Source organism: Choloepus didactylus, chromosome 8, assembly GCF_015220235.1.
Source record: "Choloepus didactylus isolate mChoDid1 chromosome 8, mChoDid1.pri, whole genome shotgun sequence".
Taxonomy (NCBI): Eukaryota; Metazoa; Chordata; class Mammalia; order Pilosa; family Megalonychidae; genus Choloepus; species Choloepus didactylus.
Genome location: NC_051314.1, coordinates 17,805,358 through 17,821,652, shown reverse-complemented (window position 1 = coordinate 17,821,652; position 16,295 = coordinate 17,805,358). Strand labels below are relative to the sequence as shown.

General features: G+C 37.8%; 2 protein-coding genes across 22 annotated transcripts in view; both read right to left on the bottom strand.

Annotated features, from left to right (window-relative positions):
• The window catches only part of RBFOX2 (RNA binding fox-1 homolog 2), a 313,598-nt gene that overhangs the window by 66,809 nt on the left and 230,494 nt on the right, over window positions 1-16,295 (bottom strand). For all 21 annotated transcript variants that reach the window (XR_005218211.1, XR_005218212.1, XR_005218217.1 and 18 more), the window contains one exon: window positions 6,828-7,052. Coding sequence is in view for 14 of the 21 variants with exons in the window: in XM_037844962.1 (XP_037700890.1) it covers window positions 6,828-7,052 (225 nt within the window). In the remaining 7 variants the exon portion in view is untranslated. The remainder of the gene's footprint in view (window positions 1-6,827; window positions 7,053-16,295) is intronic.
• On the bottom strand, window positions 3,674-5,044 carry LOC119541225 (60S ribosomal protein L4-like). Its single transcript, XM_037844965.1, has one exon. It carries the CDS (start codon window positions 5,000-5,002, stop codon window positions 3,746-3,748), a length of 1,257 nt encoding a protein of 418 aa, XP_037700893.1. The 5' UTR covers window positions 5,003-5,044; the 3' UTR covers window positions 3,674-3,745.

Below are 16,295 nucleotides of genomic sequence, written 5' to 3'. Positions count from 1 at the left end.
TTTTGACTATAACCCTATACCACCAGGTAAGATCATTAGCCTCATTTGATAGATGAAGAAACTGATACCTAGGAGGTAAACTGTTTATTCAAGACCCAGTGAAATAAGAATGACACAATCGTTGACTCTTTTGTCCTTCTTACTTTACTCATCCAATCAACTGTCAAATCCTATATATTCTACCTTCATAATTCCTTTTAAATTCATTCCCTTCTCTACATAACCTCTGCAACCCCCTAGTTCAGAACCTCATTACTGATTCCAAGCAGTCTTGCTTGTCTACATATCTTGTATATAGCTGCAAAGATTAATCTTTTGGAAGCACAATTCTGATCACTTCATTTCCTTGCTCAAAAACCTTCAATAAAGTTCACATTTCTCAGCCTGGCATTCAAATGCTCTTCTCTATCTATACTCAACCAACCTTTCTCGCACCTAGCTTATCACTAGTCTCCACCAAACACACAAAGCTTTAGCCAAATGGAAACCCATGTCTTTATCCAAAGACATTTGATCTTTCCCAACTCTCTATCTTTACTTTGAGAACTGCCTTTCATAACTCTTCCCACCAGCACCAACGCATGTTCAAATTCTAGTCACTTTTAATACAAAGTCTGGGTCAATGCCATCTCCACCAAGAAGTCACAGCTGCTTTCTCCTCAGAACTGTCACAATACACCTGTACTTTGTTTTATATTTTTCCCAACTATTAAGTGAGAGGCACTGTGTGATAAGTCAGGGAATGCAAAGATAAACAAAAAGGACTTTCTCTTTTAAAAGTCAGGGAAACAAATGTGAATTTAAAAACCACATCTTAAAAGTGCTACGAAAAGTGGTCAGCTCAGGATTCTACTTGATACCAAATGAAGGATACATGAATTTGGCTTTGTCTAGAAAAGTCAAGGAAGGATGCCCAGCAGAGATGACACTTGGACTGAGTGGAAAAAGATATGTAAGTGTCTGCTAAGAGAAGCAATGAATATAATACATACAATCTTCTTCTTCTGGGTTGGAGTTGGAGAGGTGGGAAAACAGAGTGGTAGAGTAAAGAGTATGGACCTAGAATTTCCCAATTATAAAACCCTAATAGAACACAAAGGGCCATATCACAAACCACAATAAATACTGTTGTGAAAGCAATTTTTAAACTGAAAAGTGCTATACAAATTTAAGATATTGCTAATAAATTTACAGCAATGCTTCTTATCTACCTTTCAAATTTAATTGGCTACAGAAATTATCAGACCCATTTTGAGAGACAGATAAGCTGACAGTAAAAGTTTAATAGAAAAATCTACAATGTTATCAAATCTAGGCTTTCTCAAGTACTGCTTTACTGCTCAATCTCTATATAGACATAACACATTCCTAGAAACACACACATGCACAAGTTCCAAAGGTAAATGGCTTAATAGCAGAGAATTCACACTCACATTTAAAATGCACACTTAAAAAAAAGTGTCACTCACCCAGAGCTTCCTGATAATTACCAATTCTATCATTAACAATTTCCTAAAAATCAGAGAGGCTGTGCTGTGTTTGTAGGCTCAACTCTAAGGATTTTCCATTTTCTCCTGAGCTATTTACAGTACCAATAAACTAACAACCTATATACATGGATTCCTATTCTTCTTTCGATATTTCTTTGGGAATTCAAATTGGTTGACTTAGTGCAAAACCTTATATATGTATACAGGGAACAGTTTTCTAATACAGATGAGGAACAGAAATCTTTACTCTTTGTATATTTATACTAAGGGACAAAGCTTGCACTTAATCACTGTCATTAGAAGCACACAATCTGGGGGTCTGAAACAATGGGAAATGGTAGCAATAAGGAAAAAAAGAAAGGGACATGGGCAGTGGTGAGGAGATAATTACAAGCAAGTACTTGTAAAATACCATGAAATGATTCAGGGAAAGGACTTTTGGTTATGGTGGTGTAAGCAGGTCAACGAATTCTCTTCTCAAAACAACAACAATTGGACAAAATTGTCAAAAACAACCATTTCAGGCTTCTGGAAATTAATCAAAGGGAGAGAATACATAGAGAAATTTTCTGAAAAATTGCTAAAGCTTAATGTAAGATCAGCAGAAGTCTACGAACTTACTGCCTGGGATTACTCCAACTCCCTCCCCCCACCTCAAATAGTGTAAACTGAAGTCTTATCAGGGCAGGGCTGGCCATGAAAACCAGCATCTTTGCTGCCAGAAGGGGCAAACTCAATTTGGGGTGAAGGGTGGGTATGGGGGTAGGGAACCCACAGCTTTGAGAGCTAAAAGTGGCAAACTTTGTAGGAACCTAACAGGAAGAACTCAACAGCTCTCCTAGCTTGAGGCTGTGGTATGAGACATCCATGGCTACACACTATGTGGAAGACATATTCCGCAGTTTAAGTCCAGGCAAGTTACTTAAAGCATACACACACAAACAAAAGTGTGCACACAAACACACCTCTCTCAGGAAAAAAAAAAAAAAAAATTCCAGAGACACTATTGTATATTATCTAAAGTGTCCAACTTCTACCAAGAAAAAGACATGCACAGAAACAGCAAAGTGTGACCCATATTCAGAAAAACAAGCATTAATTAGAAACTGAGTGAGCCTGGATGCTGGACTTAGCAAATGACGTCAAAGCAGCTATTACTTATTTATTCAAAGAGCTAAAGGAAAATATAATGGCAAGTAAGAAATCTCAATAGAGAAAGAGAAATTATAAACACAAACTCTAGAATATAAAAGTACAATGACTGAAATAAAATATTCACAAGATGGGCTCAACAACAGATATGAGATGACAGAACAAAGAACGAGTGAACTGAGAGGTCAACAGAAATTATCCAATAGAAGAACAGAGAAAAAAAATATTGAAGAAAAATGAACAGAACTTCAGAGACCTGTGGGAGAATGTCAAATGTCCCAATATACATGTAACGGGTGAGCATCCCAGAGAAGAGAAAAAAGAGGCAGAACAAATATCTGAAGAAACGATGGTCAAAAACTCCTCAAATTTTACCATACTTGGGATCTATTGAGATTTTTGGATGAAAAGTATTAATCTGTTGATCTAAAAATCTCAACAGATCCCAACTTTAGTAAAAGCAAAGCGATCCATGTCTAGCCATATCATAGTCAAACTGCACAAAGTCACAGACCAATGTAAATCTTGAAAACAGGAAGAGAAAAGCAACTCATCATACAGAATAAGATAACAATACAATTAACAGCTGACTTCTCATCAGAAACAGCTGATTTCCCTTTAGAGGCCAGATGGCAGAGGGAAACATATTTAAAGCGCTGAGGGAGAAGGGGCTGTCAATCAAGAATTCTATAGCTTGCAAAATTGTCCTTCAAAAACGAAGACAAAAACAAAGACATTCCCAGATAAGCAAAAACAGAATTTGCTGCAAGCAGAACTACCCTTCAGAAAAAACTAAAGGAAGTCCTGCTGGATGAAAGGAAATGACATCAGACAATAGCTCAGATTCACAGGAAGATATGAAGAATTACATACTGAATTGCTATGTTTATAATATATATGACAATAATAGCACAAAGGAGAATGGGGAATGGAGCTATATTGAATCAAAGGTGCCCCACTTGATCAGAATAACACACAATCCTCAGCAGGTTGTGATAAGTCAAAGATGCAACCTTTATTTTTTTTTTTTTTTTGCCTTTTTCATCTGGTCTTTATTCAAAATAAGGTGTCCAATATAATTTGACTTTTATGGAATAAGCAATTTAAACAGCAGGCTTCTTTTCTTCTGTGGTAGGTTTCTTTTCTGCTGGCTTCTTGGTATCTGCAGCCTTTTTTCCCACCGAAAGCTTCTGCTTCTGTGGCTTCTTAACACCAGTAGCCTTCTTTCCTTTCTTCCCCACTACAGGCTTCTTGCCTGGAACCCCCTTCTCATCTGATTTGGTCTCTAGTGCTGCTGCAGCTTTATCCATCCTGAGTTTGTGATTCCTAGCCTGGCGAAGAATGGTGTTTTGGCACATAGTCTTTGCATAGGGATTCAGTTTCAACATGATTCTCAGGTTTTTCAGTGGGTTCTTCTTTAGAACTCGGCGATGAATCTTCTTGCATGGTGCTCGGAGGGCTCGTTGGATCTCTGGGCTTTTCAAGATTCTGCTAAGGTCTGTATTCATCATCTTGTGCATGGGAAGGTTGTAGTTACTCTTGAGGGAAGCAGCTTTACGCCACGTGCCATACAGTTCATCTAACTTGCGGAAAGCACTTTCAGTCCAAATGCAGAAACGTCCCACATGCCCACCAGGAGCAAGTTTCAAAATATTCAGCTTGCTTACATTAAGCAGAGTAATTCCAGGGATGTTTCTGAAGGCCTTAATGATACCATTGTCCTCATTATAGATAATGCATGGTCCCCTGCGCTGTATGTGACGACGGTTTCTCATTTTGCCCTTGCCAGCTCTCATTCGCTGAGAGGCATAGACCTTTTTGATATCATTCCAGGCCTTAAGTTTCTTAAGAAGCAAAACAGCCTCCTTGGTCTTCTTGTAGCCTTCAACTTTATCTTCCACCACCAAAGGAAGTTCAGGAACTTCCTCAATGCGATGACCTTTAGACATGACCAGCGCTGGTAAGGCTGAGGCAGCCAGGGCAGAGCAGATGGCATATCGCTTCTGTGTTGTGTTTACTCTACGGTGCCATCGACGCCATGTTTTGGTTGGTACAAACATGCGACCTCCACGACACATATTTCCAAAAGCACCCTGGCCAGATCGGTGAGTCCCACCACCTCGAACTCTGGGGATTCGAGCCACAGCTCTGCCAGTGCCCCAAGACTCAGCACTGGTTTGATGACCTGCTAACTCACTGACAGCACAGGGCTGTCTGTTGTTTTTGCGTAAGTTGGTGTGAACGAAGTTCACAATATCCGGTCTAATGGGAGCCTTGAACACAGCAGGCAAAGTAACATTTTTGCCAGATGACTCCCCCTTTTCAGAGTACACCGATATCAATGGATGAGCACACGCCATGTCGGGGAGAGGAGAAGGCCACACTCCTCTCAACCCGGCGGCTCCCACAGGAAAAAAAAGATGCAACCTTTAAACCAACCAAAAAGAAAATACAAGAACAACAAAAACAAAAAATAGCTTTGAAAAAATCACAAAGGGATTTAAAAAGTACAGTAAAAATTATTTAACACAAAATAAATCGGTAAAGAAGAGAGGTACAAAATGAAAAAGACAAGACATACAGAAAACAGTAAAATGGCAGAAAAGTAAGTTCATAGAGATGAGATCAAAGAGTTCAGCTGGGGGCAAAGACTAGTAAACCAAATAAAGGGTCTAGATTTTACTCTAATTGTATTAGGGAACCATTAGAGTTAAGCAGGAAAACAGCATGATATGAATTTTTTAAAAAAAACCACCTCGGCTGCTATACAGGAAAGAATGGATGTGGTTTGGACTGGAGTGGTGGTGATGATAAGAAAGTTACCTGAATTAAACTCTCTTAAATCTCATTACAACCCCTTGAGTTAGGTACTACTATCTTCATTTTACAGATGAGCAAGCCAAGGCAAAGAGAGAGTAAATAAGTTGCCAAAGGTCATATTGCTAAGCAAAGGCCAAACTGGGACTCAAACCGAAGCAATCTGGCAGAGAGCTGAACATGCATATTATCCAACTGCAGGAGTGAGACAATGTGGTTGAAGTAAGAAAATGTTTCAGAGTTATACCTTCCAAGACTTGCTAATGAACTGTGTATTGAGATGAAGGAAATAAGCAGAATAAACAGTGAACCCTAATGTAAACTATGGACTACAGGTTAATAGTATAATTATAAGAATACTGTTTTATCAATTGTAACAAAGGTACCACACTAATGCAAAGTGTTAATAATAGGGAAAACTGTGTGTATGAGGAGGGAGGGGGGTATATGGGAACTCTGTATTTTCTGCATGATTTTTCTGTAAACTTACAACATCTATGCATACATACATACATACATACATAAATACTAAAGAATGACTCCTAGGTTTTGCTTGAGTAACAAGGTGAATGGTAGCATAATTTACTAAGATGGGGAAGATTAAGGGAGAAACACTTTTCAGGGAGAAAATTAAAGATTGTTTTGGACCTATCAAGTTCAAAAGGCTTGGTAGACATCCTGGAGGAGATATCAAGCAGTCAGTTGGATTTATGAGCCTGGAATTTCAGGGAAAGGTTTGGACTAAAGATAAAAATTTGAGTGTCATCTGCATATAGATAACATGTAAAGCTAGGTGAGTGATGAGATTATACAGAGAGGGGCTGGAGAATAAGAGGAAAAGGGGTCCCAGGATCCACTCTGGAGATACTCCAACATTTAAAAATTGAACAGAAGGAGGAACCAGCAAAGGAGACTAAGAAAGAATAGCTTGTGTCCAGTGCTTAGGAGGCAAATTGGGAGACTGCAGTGTCATGAAAGCTAATAGACTAAGTATTTTGAGGTGAAGGGAAAAGATAATGGGTAGAATACTGCTGAGAGGTTGCATAAGATGAAAAACAGAGAAGGGACCATTTGATTTTGCAACATGGAGGTTATCAGTAAAGTTGAAAAGTGCAGCATCCTCCTAAGTTTACTTCTACCATTGCACTTACCTTGTTATATTGTCTGTCCATCTCTAGACTGTAAATTCCTGGGCAGTGACTATGAGTTTTAATTCTAAATCCCTATCTTTTAATTACAACGCTTAGCGTATAAATCAAATTGTATAAATGCTAAATTAATGCAAAGGGTTTTCTGGTCTGATTATTAAGGTAAAGATTTCAATATGATGACATGTATTCTTCCATTTCCACCTCATAATTCACGTACCGTAAGAGATCCGTTTTGTGTGCTGGGTGAGGTGCTACTCTGCTCTCCATGGGCTTGTGTACTTCCATAGAGTGTCAGGTTATGTTCACTGGTCTGGCCAGCATAGTCCTGAGTGTGTGGCACTCCATATTCTGTGGGAATTCCATTCTGTGGAGGTGGTGGAAATGGGATGGTAGTAAAAGGCTGAACCATTGCATCAGGAGTAGTTGTTGGCTCCTGGTTACCCTAAAACAAAAAGGAGAAGAAAAAGTAACTTTAAATTCTCATTACAAAATTATTTTTAAGGTGAGCACACAAAATTCTCTGAATATTCTCCTACTGTTCAGGTACACTAGAACATTTACTGCCCCAGGTTTGGGATGCCAAGAAATTTCTCACACATGATAAACTATGAAATCACTGTAACAATGAAATTAGTTTGGGCCATTAGGATTTTCTTTAGAATACTCTCTTATTCCTTTAACACTTCATGAGGAAACCAAAAGGAAACAAATTAATTTCCTAAGAGAAAAATTCACAGCAATAGGTAGAATTACATTATAAATGAAAGCCTCAAAAACCAGACAGCATGGACCTCTAGATTTTTAGAGCACAAAGTTCCGGGGAAAGTATATTACTAAAAAATTAATCTTTGGATTTCAAGGTAGATATTTATTTGAGACTTGGCTCTTAGGTTAATAATAATACAAAAATCTTACTTTAATTTGAAATATTAGAAATAGAGAAAAATTTCTCCAGACAAAAAAATCTGGAACAGTATTTTTCCTAATTACTGTAGTATTGTAAGACTAACAACACAGCAGGGCATGCCTCCATATAACATCCATTCTGGATGCTTATTTGGGATAGAATGTGAGATCTGAAATATCAATAAAGAACATGCAGTAACTACAGGAAATTGTTAGAGGCCATTTTGGCTCTGTAGCCCCTCTCTCACTTCTGTCTTCAAGTTCAAGTGCAAAGGAAGGGTTTAAATCTTGTGTAACATATTTTGCAAAACCCTTCCTACCCTCTCTTCTCAATGTCTAGTCTTCCGACCTTCTTACTAGTTTGTTCCATAAAAAGCAAAGCCATTACTTCACTGAAGCCACAAGTCTGCAAAGTTTATGACACTGCCCTTCTAGAAGTAGGTGGAAGAGATGGCCAAAGGTTTCAAAAGGATAGCACTTAGATAAGCTTTCTCTCCCATATTTTAGACATCAAACATTAGAGATCAAATATCTGTTAAGTCCCTGCCTTCAGTTCTTCTGGATATATACCCAGAAGTGGGATTGCCAAACCATATGTTAATTCTATACTTAACCTTCTGAGGAACTACCAAACTGTCCTCCACAGTGGCTGCACTATTTTGCATTCCCACCAGCAATGAATGAGTGCTCCTATTTCTCCACATCCTCTCCAACACTTGTAATTTTCTATTTTTTTTAACAGTAGCCATTCTAGTGGGTGTGAAATGGTAATGCTTTGTGGTTTTGATTTGCATTTCTGTAATGACTAATGAGGTTGAACATCTTTTCATATGCTTTTTGATTATTTCTATATCCTCTTTGCAGAAATGTCTATTCAAGCCTTTTGCCCATTTTTAAATTAGTTTGTTTTTATACTGTTTTTAGGATTTTTATATATTCTGGATATTAAATCCTTATTGGATTTGCACACCAATGTTCATAGTGGCATTATTAACAATTGTCAAATGATGGAAGCAACAAAGTGCCCATCAACCGATGAATGGATAAAAATATATATGCATACAATGGAATATTATTCACCATTTAAAGGTAATGAAGTTCTGATACATGTGACAACATGAATAAACCCTGAAGACATCATGTTGAGTAAAATAAGCCAGACACAAAAGGATAAACTTTGTATGATCTCAATGATACAAAATAATTAGAATATGCAAACTCACAGAGTCAGAATCTGGAGCATAGGTTACCAGGGACTGGGTTGGGGGTAGGGAATGGGGAGCTAATGCATGAGTTGTACAGTTTCTATTTGGGTTCACTGTAAAATTTTGGTAATGATAGTGGTGAAGTAGCATAATATTGTGAATGTAATTAAGATCACTGATTTTTATATGTGAATATGGTTAAAAGGGTGATTTTTAGGTTGTATATATGTTGCTAGAATAAAAAATTAGAAACAAACACAGGACTGTACAACACAAACAGTGAACCCTATTGTAAATGATGGACTACAGTTAGTACAATTATAAAAATGTTCTTTAATGAATTATAACAAATATATCACACTAATGCAAGGTTTTAATAATAAGGTGGCGTGCTAGTTTGAATGTACTATGTCCCCCAAAACGCCCTTTTCTTTGATGTAATCTTGCATGGGCAGACGTATCAGTGTTGATTAGATTGTAATTCTTTGAGTGTTTCCGTGGAGATGTGCCCCACCCAACTGTGGGTGATGACTCTGATAGGACAATTTCCATGGAGGTGTTACCCCATCCATCAGGGTGGGTCTAAATTAAATCACTGGAGCCATATAAATGAGCTGACAAACAGAAGGAACTTAGTGCAGCTGTGAGAGACATTTGGAAGAGCAACTGAGCGTGACATTTTGAAGAGGAGCTACAGCCAAGAGGGACACTCTGAAGAATGCACAGAAGCTGGGAGAGTAGCTGCAGATGAGAGACAGTTTGAAGATGGCTGTTGAAAGCAGACTCTTGCCCCAGAGAAGCTAAGGAAGGACAAACCCCGCAAGAGCAACTAAGAGTGACATTTTTGAGGAACTGCAGCCTAGAGAGGAACGTCCTGGGAGAAAGTCATTTTGAAACCAGAACTTTGGAGCAGACGCCAGCCACGTGCTTTCCCATCTAACAGAGGTTTCTGGATGCCATTGGCCATCCTCCAGTGAAGGTACCCAACTGCTGACGCGTTACCTTGTATACTTTATGGCCATAAGACTCTAACCGTGTAACCAAATAAACCTCCTTTATAAAAGCCAATCCATTTCTGGTGTTTTGAATTCCGGCAGCATTAGCAAACTAGAACAGGTAGTATTTAGTAATACTGTATTTTATGCATGACTTTTCTGTAAACCTATAACTTCTCTAATGAAAAAAAAAACATTAGAGATCAAAAGTTGAAAATCTGAGTTTATGTCACATGATTTCCTCCCAATCATGTACATCACTTCTTTCCAAAAAGAAATAAATAATTCCCCTTTGTATCGCAGCCCCAATTATCCTTCTTTTCTCTCAATTCAAGAGAGGATTCTCAACTCACTGAGGGCTCCAGAAAACTGAAACTTTCAGCAGCATTTTCTAAACATCATCCCAGGTTTTCAACATTTACCTGATGGCAATTAAACTCAGAATACCTCAAACAAAATAAATCCAAAGCACTCTCACACTATCTTCAGAAGGAAGGTCTAATCATCATTACCACAATCAGTTATTCTGTATAAAAACTTTTAGTTCCACAAATAAGATAAAATAGAGAGACCTAGAACAGCTATTGAACACCTGATAAAATGAAACAAAACAAATGTACAAAGGCTGTTGGATTTTTATGCTGCTGTGTAGATTTTATTCTGTTGTGTCTCCAACTCCCTAGTATAATTGAGCTATAAAGCAGGGTAAGGACCCAAGATAGCCCTGAATTATTCTAAATTCTGTCCTTATTAACCTCAGCACACTTTCATATGGTTCTCCCCATACCTGATCCCCTCTCCCAGTAGTATAAATATGAATGGATACCAGATTATAAAGTGACCTGAAGCTTCAAAAAAAATTTTTTTAAGTAAATGACTCTTCATTATTTTCCTTGTGTGGCAAATGATATCTTCATATTAAAGGTGAGACTGAGCAGAACAATCCACTTTGACTAATTTCTTCTGTGTTCTTCAAGAAGTGCTATAGCAATCCCTTGAAGTTTTCTGCCCCTTTATCTCACATGCATGTTAAGACATGTTCTTGTGCTCTTTCAGCATAACTCAAAATCCACCTGCATAAACTTTCAACAAGGCTTAAAGACTCATAAATGTAAGATCAGCAAGGTTCCAGGTAAAAATAACACTGTAGTAGAAGGGAGAGAAAGGGAACTCCAAAAATATTGTTCTTGTTCAAGGGACCTGGAAAAGCTTCTACTTCTAGCTAAAAGAACTTCTGCATCTAAATTTAAAATCACGTTGGATCAGATATTGGATAAATTCTAGTTCAATGCATCCTGAGGCTATTTTGGGTTACAGGTCTTAAAAAACATGTTGGCCCACCAATTGTACTTCCCCACCCCTCCCTGAAATAAAGGGGGGGAGGGGGTAGCTTAGGGTGCCACACCAAAGCTCAGTCCTTTTTAAGCAAAGGCCAATGTCACCACAAAATCTGTTTTTACCTGAAAAAATACTGTCTTCTTTAATGAGCACTTCAAATAGAATTTCCTTTTATGCCCAGACACATTTTCTAAAATAAATGCCTCTAGTTTAATTTATCTTAATTTCTTCCCAAAACACCAAAATTATCTAGTTTTCTTTAAAACCTGTTCAAACATTTTATATTCCTCAACTTTATCACCAGACTGTTTGTACTCCTACTTCTCCAACAGATACCAAAAACAGAGTACCAAAAAGTACAATATTATCCAAGAGCAATAATTATTCTGTTTGATTTATCCCAACAACCAACGAGTTCAACAATTTGATACACCTATGTAACCATCACCCACAAAAAGATACATGTAACATTTCCATCACCATAGAATGTTTTCTGGTACCAAATTTCAATCAACACTTTCTCCTCAACCTCCTAAAAGAGGCAACTATTTTCTGACTTTCATCATCATAGATTCGTTCATTCCTGTCCTCAAACTTCATATAAATGGACTTAAACAGTATGTATATTTTGTGTGTTTAACTTCTTTCATTCAACACAATGCTTTTAGGTTCATCCACGTTGTTGCAAGTCCCAGGAGTTTGTTCCCCAGCCCCAACCCCACCAACAGCATTCCAACTTGTGACTAGATCACAGTTTGTTCATTCATTCTCCTGCTGATGTACAGATGTTTTCAGTACAGAGATCAATTACCTTTACAAATGTGACTACATACTTAGTAAAGCCTAAAGAATTAACTACTTGTAAGATTTATATGCAACTATTTTAAAACTAGCAATAACTGTTATTCAAAATAGTGACAAAATTTATATAAGAATAGAAAACATACAATATAATATAAAACAAGAACTGAAAAAATGGAAAGTTATGTGTTGTCTCTGGAGGAATACTTAATACGAAATGTTAATCCTTCCCAAAATAATATATAAAGCTAATGTCATTTCCAATCAGAAGCACAGGTGTCTGGGGAAAGAAATAGGATTAAAAACATTTCTAATTTGTATTTGAAAACTATTAAGAAAGTTTGGAAAAGGAAAAACTATGAAGTGGGGCATGATCTATCATATATTAAAATTTGCCATAAAACTGTTTTAATTAAATAGTAAGAATAGACAAAGTGATCAATGAAACAATGATATTGTTAAAATAAATTCAAATCAGAAACTTAATAGAAGATAAAGGTGGCATTTCAACTCAGTGGGTTAAGAATGGTTTATTGATCATACGATATTTGCAAAAATTGGCTAGCCACCAGAAAGAAAAGAAAATTAGCCCCTCAGCTCATACTCCATACCAGAAAAATTCCAAAAGGAATAAAATCTGGCATAGAAACAAAAACTATAAAAATATAAGAAGAAAACCTGGAGCATAAACAGGGAGTGGGATATTCTTAAGTAAAACAGTAAACCTAAAAACTGGTAAAGAGAAAAAAAAAAAGACAGAGTTGGCTATATTAGTTAGTAAGGAAAGAAAGGATGCAGGCTGGGAAAGGAGAATAGAATTTAAAGTCAAAAGAAATTACATGAAAGAGGTGGCTATATCAATGGATAAGAAGCATATACACACAGCAAAACAAGAATAGGCAAAGGATATAACTGAACAATTCAATACAAATGGCTAATATAACAAAAATATCAACCTCACTAACAGTAATATACAGGAAATGTATATTAACAGTAAAATAAGTCCAAAATTTTAGTCATCAAATCAGAAAAATAAATTTTAAAGTTTTATTGAAATATAACTGAAATACAACAAACTGTACCTGTCTATATACAGTACAATTTGTTAAGTTTTGACACGTATGCACCCATGAAACCATCACCACAACCAAGAAAGTGAACATATCTATTCAAACCAAAAGTTTCCTCATGCCCCTGCAAAATAAGCATGTATTACTTTTGTAATAAAACCTACCAAGTATATTTTTAATGTAGAAGAGAAGGAAAAGAGAAAGATCTAAGATGGCGGCATAGAGGAGTGGAAGCTAGTTAGTACCCCTGGAACAACTAATAAACAACAAGGAACAACTAGTAAGGAATCCAGAATAACTGCAGGGGAACAAACGTGAATTGGGAGGAATGCCCGAGATCGCAGCATAAAATCTGTAAGTAAAAACTGTGGACCAAACCGGGAGCTCCCTCCCCCCACAGCCTGAGCTGCAAAGCCTCGTGGTGCTAGAGAGCAGCTCTCTCTGAGCAAGTGAATACAGCTCAGCTGAGCTCTAACTGGGGTTTTAATAAACAAACGTGGACTGTCTGAACAAGCTATAAATCCCCAACAAGCAGACAGAGGCTTTGGGTGATGGTTGACCTTGGGAGAGCTGGAGGGTGGCCATGGGCTGGCCCTGAAGGGGGCTTTCTTTCCTTGTTTTGGCTCAGTGGAGAAAGCCTCAGCCATTTTCAGTTTCCAGTGCTCTGACCCACACAAGGGTGGAGATAGCACAGGCAGAGAGAGACCATTGAAATGCTAATGACCTCTCCCTAGGGGGGTTATCTTCCCTAAGTGGAAAGGGGTAGGGCCCAGCTCTACTACTCGCCTTCCATTCAGAAACAGATCCCAGAGCCCGGGGGAAAACAGCCACAGGCCACACCTCCTTACACCAGTGTGGAGCTACAGGCTAACAGGCACCACCTGCTGGGCAGAAAAGCACAGTGACTTGAGGCCTCACAGGTGTACCAATTTTCTAAGACACACCCTCAGGGAAACTGGATACTGAATAGTTCTTCTTTCTGAGACCTGAGCCCATTCTGGTCTGGGAAAACCTGATTGGGGTAACCAAGGAAACCATGCCTAGACAGTAGAAAACTACAACCTACACCATGAAAAACAAAGTTACGGCCCAGTCAAAGGAACAAACTTACACTTAACTGAGATAAAGGAATTGAAACAACTAATAATAAGTCAACTCAAAAAGTTTAGTGAAGATATGGTGAAAGAGATGAACCGTATAATGAAAACACTGGGCATATATGAGGTAGAAATTTAAAGTTCGAAAAACCAACTGGCAGAATCTATGGAAAGGAAAGGCACAACACAAGAGATGAAAGACACAATAGAAACATACAACAGCAAATCTGAAGAGGCAGAAGAAAATACTCAGGAACTGGAGAACAAGGCATCTGAAAGCCTACACACAAAAGAACAGCTAGAGAAAAGAATGGAAAAATATAAGCAATGTCTCCGGGAACTTAAGGACAAAATGAAAGGCAAGAATGTATGTGTCACTGGTGTCCCAGAAAGAGAAGGGAAAAGGGGCAGAAGCAATAACAGAAGAAATAATCAATGACAATTTCCCATCTCTTATGAAAGACATAAAATTATGGATCCAAGAAGCACAGCATACCCCAAACAGAATAGATCTGAATAGGCCTACACCAAGACACTTAATAATCAGATTATCAAACGTCAGAGAATCCTGAAAGCAGCAAGAGAAAAGCGATCCATCACATACAAAGGAAGCTTGATAAGACTACATGCGGATTTCTCAATAGAAACCATGGAGGCAAGAAGGAAGTGGGGTGACATATTTAAGATACTGAAAGAGAAAAACCACTAACCAAGAATCCTATATCCGGCAAAACTGTCCTTCAAATATGAGGGAGATCTTAAAACATTCTCTGACAAACAGACAATGACAGAGTTTGTGAGCAAGATACCTGTGCTACAGGAAACACTAAAGGAAGCACTGCAGACAGGAAGGAAAAGACAGGAGTGAGAGGTTTGGAAAACAATTTTGGGAGATAGCACAGCAATTTAAGTACACTGAACAAAGATGACTGAGTATGGCTGAAAGAGGAAGGTTGGATCCATGCAGGACACAGGAAAAAAAGACGAGGATCAAGACTGGACTGTGTAACTCAGGGAAACCTAGGCTGTTCAACAACTGTAATAAAAGGTACAAATATGTTTTTACATGAGGTAGGACAAATGAATGTCAACATTGCAAGGTGTTAAAAATAGGGTAGGATTGGGGGAAAATACAATCAATGCAAACTAGAGACTATAATTAACAGAAACATTGTAATATGCTTCCTTTAATATAACAAAGGCAACATACCAAAGCTAAATGCATATGGGGGCGAAGGGGGATACGGGAAGGGTATGGGACTCCTGTCACTGGTGATATTGTCTGACTCTTTATTCTACTTTAAGTTAATGCTATCTTTCCTTTTGTTGCTTTCTAGCTGTCATGTTTTGTTTTGTTTTTCTCTCTCTTTCTCTTTTCTTTTCTTTTGTCTCTCTGCCTTCTTTGACTCTTCCTCCATATTTGTGGAAGAAATGGAGATGTGCTTATATAGATAGTGGCAATGGTGCTGAATACATACATATGTGACTATACAGGGAACCAACAATTGTTTACTTAGGATGGAATGCACGGTGCGTGAACAAAACCATCTTAAAAGAAATGGGTTGATGAAGAAACCTTGAGGGCACTATATTGAGTGAAATAAGGCAGACATATAAAGGCAAATATTACAGGGTCTCACTGATATGAACTAATTATAATATGTAAACTCATAGGCATGAAATATAAGTTACCAGGATATAGAATGAGGCTAAAGACTGGGGAACAGTTGCTTATTATGAGCAGAATGTTCAACTAGGGTGAACTTAAACGTTTGGAAACGGACAGGGGTCATGGTAGCATGTTTCAGAATAACTAACAATGCTGAAAGGTGTGTGAAGGTGGTGGAAAGGGTAAGCTCAGAGTCACATGTGTCACCAGAAGGGAAGCTGGAGGTTAAAAGATGGGAACATATAAAACAGTGAATCTTGTGGTGGACAATGTCCGTGATTAACTATACAAATATTAGAAATCTCTCTCACGAACTAGAACAAATGTATGACACTATCACTAGAAATTAATAATAGAGAGGCATGTAGGGAAAAAATCTAGTGATTGCAAAACTATATACTACAGTTCGTAAATTTTAACATTCTTTCATCAACAGTAACAAATGCACTATACCAAAACTATGAATCAATAAAGGGGGGTGGAGGTGGTTAGGGGTATGGGAGGATTTGAGTTTCCTTTTTTTGTCTTTATTTCTTTTCTGGAGTAATGAAAATGTTCTACAAGTTAAAAAAAAATTAATTGCGGTGATGGATGCACAGCTGTA

Bases quoted from the DNA above. Each gene is read 5' to 3' on its own strand.
- LOC119541225 (XM_037844965.1), bottom strand. From the start codon at position 5,002: ATGGCGTGTGCTCATCCATTGATATCGGTGTACTCTGAAAAGGGGGAG.